Source organism: Argiope bruennichi, chromosome 10, assembly GCF_947563725.1.
Source record: "Argiope bruennichi chromosome 10, qqArgBrue1.1, whole genome shotgun sequence".
In the NCBI taxonomy this organism is placed as follows: domain Eukaryota; kingdom Metazoa; phylum Arthropoda; class Arachnida; order Araneae; family Araneidae; genus Argiope; species Argiope bruennichi.
This window is the reverse complement of record NC_079160.1, coordinates 72495842-72502360: the sequence shown is the minus strand read 5'-3', so window position 1 is coordinate 72502360 and position 6519 is coordinate 72495842. Positions and strand designations below refer to the sequence as shown.

Genomic DNA, 6519 nt, shown 5'->3' with positions numbered 1-6519 from the left:
ACAGGATTATTTACATCATGTTTCCTAATTTTTCTAAGAATTTAATAAATCTTCCACTTAAAGATTCCATGTAATCAATCCAAATTCCATTTAATCAATGTATTTTTTAAGGAAATAATCACTTTAACTATTTTTTCAATAAAAGTACTTTGCATACATAATAATTTTAAATATAATAAGCATCTACATCCTATTAATGGAACAAAAATTTGATCTAAAACCTTTTTTGAGCAAGGAATTTAAGGGGATATACTTCTACTGATTTCAATCATTCCTTAAATTTTATTTCAGTCTAATAAATAATTGAAAAAATAATAATAATGAATTATACTTTTGAAATTCAATTCTGGCAAAGAAAAAAAGCCATTTGTCAATTAACTGTGATAAACGTGAACTATTCTGCAGCTGCATTTCCCCCCCCCCTTTCAGTGGCAAGGACTTTCTTTTAAAATATATACACTTTTTGTTACTGCATATACTTTAAGTTTGATCAGTACTAAAGTTTTTATTATGGTAGCATCAGAGAAAGATAACCTGAAAAAAAATCATCAGTTTAAATTAATAATAAAATGTTTATCAAAAGAGACAAAAATAAAATTTAATAAGATCCCCTCCCCAAATGCTTTGGATTCTTAAAAATAAAAAATATTTAGATAAAATTTAACATGACTATATACTCAAAAGGGAGTGAATCATGGAATAACTATCTTGGCATGTCTTGCTGAAATAGTTTTCTGTAGTTAGGCAAGTAAGATAAAATAGAAAATCTACATGTTTTCACCACCATGATTGATATGCATTTATCAGAAACAAAATTAATCAATAATCCAAGAATAACTATTAACCATTTCTTCTTTAAAAAAAAAACCTTAATAACTCATATGATTTCAACTTTTGTCCATCCAGGACTACTGGTGTAGCTGCCAAGATTTTTCTGCAATTTTTTTTAATTCAGAGAATTTAATTTACTATCTCATTCTTTCAGATATATTTAAATAATACAAATATGTTTTTAAAAATTTGATTTCTGAATTTTTTAATTTAAATAAAAGTTTCAATATTTTTGTTTGAAATTATGAATTATAAATATTAATAATTTTATATTTTTATAAAAATCTGATAAGATATATTATGTTGCCATACCAAAATGTTAGCGTTTTTATAGAAAAATTATAAGAGATTTCTTATATCATCATATTCATTTTATTTATTTTAAGCAATAAATATTTTGATATTTTTACTTGACATTTTTCTAAGCTAAATGAAAAAAAAGTGTACTGAAATGTAAACCTGAATGAGAATAATAAATTAGAAGAATTATAAACAATTTTGAAATTTTTATTACAGACACCAGAACTACAAAATGCATCTGATTACTTTTTACAAAATATAAGATGAATACTGCACTAAGTTATAAACATTTTTCAAATATCAAAATCACAAAACAAATTTGAAATTATAAAGTAAATTATTATGAGTATAATTAAATGTAGAATTTATAAAAGTTTTACAATGTATAGATAGAAAAGATAAAAATCAAGGTAAGAAAAAAAAAAGATTAATTCTCTAAAATATCTGAAAATCACGCAGCATAAATATAATTGCCATTGTATACAAATTATAAAATTAAAAAGCATAACAAATTCTGAATCTTCTGGACTAATTAATAATACAAAAACTCAAACAATATAATTGAAGAGATTTTGAGAAAAAAAAATTGCAGAATAGTAATAGAACTCTAGATTGACAAGATAGAAAGTTCAAAATAAAGTTTACAACTAAATATACATATAATATACATTGTGCCATTATTGAAAGTCAATGCTATTTTTCATGACGTAATCAGTAATACAAAAATTCAAACAACAATATAATGAAAATTTAAAATTATATACGTTTAAAAAAATTGCAATACATGAGTGACTTGATAGAGAATCTAAAATAATGTAAAATTTATAAATGAATTTAAAATCAGATATGTAAGATTATTATATTCCTTATGAAACCTTATCATCATATTCCTAGTGTTATAATTGAAAAAAAAAGAACAAAAAAAAATATTGCTTTTGGATATGCACTAATCAGAAATATACAAAAATTAAATAACAATGAAAGTGATATATGTAATTGTGAAAGTATGTGATTAATAAAGCATATATTGATAAATAGTACAAAACCATAAAGAATTTTATATGGTTGAAGCAACATAAACAGTTTTAATATAAAGTTTTATATATATATATATATATATATATATATATATATATATATATATATGTGTGTGTGTGTGTGTGTGTGTGTGTGTGTGTGTGTGTGTGTGTGTGTGTGTGTGTGTGTGTGTGTGTGTGTGTGTGTGTGTGTGTGTGTGTGTGTGTGTGTGTGTGTGTGTGTGTGTGTGTGTGTGTGTGTGTGTGTGATTCAATAGGAGAATAGTGTAAATTTTTATTTTTAATAATTGCAGTTTCAAAAATTTGATAGAATTAATCACTCAAATGATTAAAATTTTAATTTAAATCACTGCATAGAATACTTCAATTAAAATTATTTATATGCCTATCTATACATATATATGTATAATTCTAGATAATGACACATTAAAAGTGTTAAACAAAAATCTAAACAAAGCAAAAAAATTACAGAATTAATAAAACAAATAGTCTAAAAGTATTTGCATACAATAATAAACTTTAAATAATATTATATCTGATCCAGGGTGCGTAGTGTGAAATGGATGCAAAAAGTAAGCACCTTAGCGAAATATTATCGATTAGAGCTGCCTGGTGGATATTTCTCCCGAAAAAATTTTCTAAGTCCGTTAAAATTACATGATCGTTCTCTCGCTATCCGCTTCTGAAAGCTGCAAGAGGTGGCGCTCTCAACGCTTCAAAAAAAGGAATTTCCCTGTTATGGTGGGTTTACACTCAGCCAATTATAAGACGGCCAGTAGAGGAATAAGAGCATATTCCAGTGAACGTTCCTTTGTACTAAAATGGATAAGAAGTGTTTTACGATCACATGGCGCATTGAAAATTACGATTTTTGTTTTACAAATGAAGGGTACTGTTTCGAAAGTCCATTATTTGTCATTCCCTCGATAAAAGGCATTCAATGGAAATTAAAAATTCATCCAAAATCATCAGTACGGAAGGAGCATATAAATTTTTATCTTGAATGGATAGATCGTTTGCTCAACTTAAAATTAGATTTGCTCAACTTAAAATTAGATTACGAATTTTCGTTTTTTGGTGATGACAATTCATCGCCGTTGTATAAAATCCATTCACATATTGGTCATATAGTAAATTATTCGTCATGCTTTGTACCTTACCAGAAAGTATACAGCAAAAAAAAGTGTGTGTACCGTCTACCTAAAACAATGACAATCCGCTATAGAATTTTTAAATCCGAGGAGCCCTTCTTAGACGCAGGACAGTGTTTCGCTCGCACTCGAATTCGAGTGAAAAAAACAGCATTTATTGGATTCATGGAAAAGTTTAGCAGTCTGGTTTCTGATGAGAAGAGGGCATTGTCTATTAAATCGTTTTCAACTGAAGAACAGTTATTCACTCTGAGCTTAAGTCTTGCTGGCGATCTCTGTTGCAAAGAAAGACTATGGATTGAAGTCACACCCAACAAGAAAGATGATATAAAGTTTTGCAAGTGTAAATTATTTCTTTTGGATGCCAGAGGAACGAAGAGAGAATGCGGGAGAAATGAAATTTTATTCTGTAAAAATGTATCACAAGAATGGAAATTTCCTCTAAATTTTACTAAAGGTTACATGATGATGAAAACCAACGAGTTTCTATCAAATGATACTCTGACTCTGAAATGTGAATTTTCCTTTTCTACTGATATAGAATATGAAGCAATAGAAGACAGCGAGTTTGGTGATATTTCTGTTCATAAAAATCAATTTCGCAAGATCCCTAGTGCTTTAGAAGACATGATTTGTTTATACAAGGAAGGTATCCTCTGTGACTTGAAGCTGCGAACTGAAACTGAAACTTTTAACGTCCATAAGACTGTTTTATGTGCACGATCCTCTGTATTCAAAAGTATGTTTACCACCGACATGAGAGAGAAGACTACTGATTGCGTGACCATCGAAGATTTAGATGCGGAAACAGTTCGTCTGATGCTCATGTTCCTCTATTCGGATAGACTGGAAGACATGAATTTGGAACAAGCAAAAAGCCTCTATTTCGCTGCAGACAAATACAATATTGTAGCTCTGAAGTATAAATGTTCAGATTTTTTGAAGAGTAACCTCCAGCCTCCCAAAAGTTGCGATCTCTTGCTTCTTTCAGACATGCACCAAGATGAAGAACTGAAAAAATATGTGCAGGAATTCATAATAAACAACCACGAGGAAATTCTTCAAACCGATCAGTGGATGAATTTGGAGAAAACTAACCCGGAGTTGACAATACAAATTTTTCGAGCTTTGTATCAAAGAAACTTGAAAAATTAATGGATGTCTTTGGTAAGTAATGTTTGATAATAATGTTAAACGTTATGATTTATATGTTATTAGCTAAATATATCATTTTTTTGTATGGCTCATTTTTTTGTATTTTTTTATACGTGATATAATATCTATCTCATTTCACAAATCCAAAATATTTTATTTTTCCTTAACTTAAAATTTTATTTTTGATCAAAGAAATTGAGAAATATGTAATTAAAGCGATTAAATCAAGTTTCCTTTGCAGCGGCTAAACAGGCGATAAATGACTGTTTGTTTCGCCAGTTGGCGATAAGCGTCAATCATACCTTTGGAGATGAACTTTGCTCTCCAACGGATACGGAGTGACTCACTTCCTGCCTTCACCAGATGGCTTAGAACTTCTGCCTCGTGCTGGTAGATGGAATTACGGCCAATGTATCATGATATATATTTGTTAATTTAATTTCTAATTAAAATTTATTTTTGTTATCTACATGGCTGGCAGTTTACATTAAGTAAAAATGTTTAATACTTTAATTTAAAGTAAATTTGGCAATGCGTGTTAAACCACGCACCAAACTGGTGACCCGGACGTGATGTGAACACGCAACCTTCTGATCGCCCGCCATAACACTTGGCGCGATATCAACGTTCGTCGCTCGCCATAACTGGCGCGATAAACTCTACCGACTCGCTGGTGGGGGACTGTTGTGGTGGTAATATTATAAGCCAGATAACAACTTCCGGAGAAGAGAGTACTCTTTTGTCTAGTGGTTATGTTACTCGGCTATGAACCCTAACGTTGCGAGTTCGAACCTCAACCCGCACACCTTTTAGATAATTTGATTAGAATTTAACTAAAAATTGGAGTAGACTTAAAGCCTCACTGAGCATTTTCCCCCTTTTTTGAGTGCAGTAATTCCTTTCTAGCTCTTATAATTTATTCTTTTTAAACTGATTTTAATTTTTCGTAATAAATAATGTTCATTTTAAACGATTCAGAAAGCAACTGAATTTTCTCCTTGATACGAATGAACAAAAGTGTAAAACAAATTCCTTTTTATAAAGTCAAAAGAAAAATCCGTCTCGGTAAAAAAGAAATCACGCATACGCTATCGTGTTTCAAATATTCTATGATTAAGTTCGAAAGACAAAATAGACTATTTGCACATTTCCATACGTAATGCATGCTGGGAGCCTGGAGGAAGAACTGCTCCTCTACTAATGACGTCATAAACCTAGCGCCATCGTATCGAGGTAGAACATCTCCGACGTTAATTATTTGTTGTTATGACCTGGCAATTAACATTTCGTAGTGAAAGTAGTCACTCTACCCAACGTTACTATGTGATTGAAGTTCTTCATGTATAATATTTTTAAAGTGAAAACTACTTTTATAAAAAATATTATAATATACAGAATCCTTTTATTTTACTTAAAATGAGAATAACAATTAAATCAACTTTTAAAAACCGCCGATAATTAATTTTTTCCATAAATTATCAACATTTCTTATCTTATTGTTGCAAATTTTATTCAATATCGTCCGCAACTATTTGCTTAGCCATTAGATTTTTTAAAAATTAAAGGAAAAAATTGCACAAAAAGGAATTAAATATCATTGAAACCGTTTCCACATTTATCATGGACGACGTTCTCATTGATCTCTGTTTATCAGCTCATTATGTTTTGACAAGGCCGCTCGTTGATTGTAGCCGCTAATTCCCTTGAATATTTGTTTTATTTGCTCGAAAAAGCTTTTCTTTGCTTGATTTCGTATGAGTCTGAGAGATCAATTTAAACCTGTTTATCAGCTTCGTTAAATCACTACTTTAAAACCAATAAAAATATGAACAAAAAAATAATTAAAGTAGACGATTTTTTAAAAAATCAACAGAATATTTAGAGAATGGAATAAAATGACTATTTTGAAACGAATAAAAACATGGACAAAAAAATTATTAAAATACAAATACTAGAATAATTTTTTTAAATAAAAAGCGATAGATTTCTTTAAAATGAACAAAAAGACAAAATTTTCGTTGATTAATAAATAATTGAATATTTAA

At 29.3% G+C, this 6519-nt stretch overlaps 1 protein-coding gene across 1 annotated transcript; it reads left to right on the top strand.

The window, feature by feature from the left end:
- The first annotated feature begins 3376 nt into the window (after positions 1 to 3376).
- Positions 3377 to 4474, top strand: LOC129987589 (speckle-type POZ protein homolog). The gene has a single exon (XM_056095551.1). The coding sequence runs from the start codon at positions 3377 to 3379 to the stop codon at positions 4472 to 4474; it is 1098 nt and encodes a 365-aa protein (XP_055951526.1).
- Positions 4475 to 6519: the final 2045 nt, after the last annotated feature.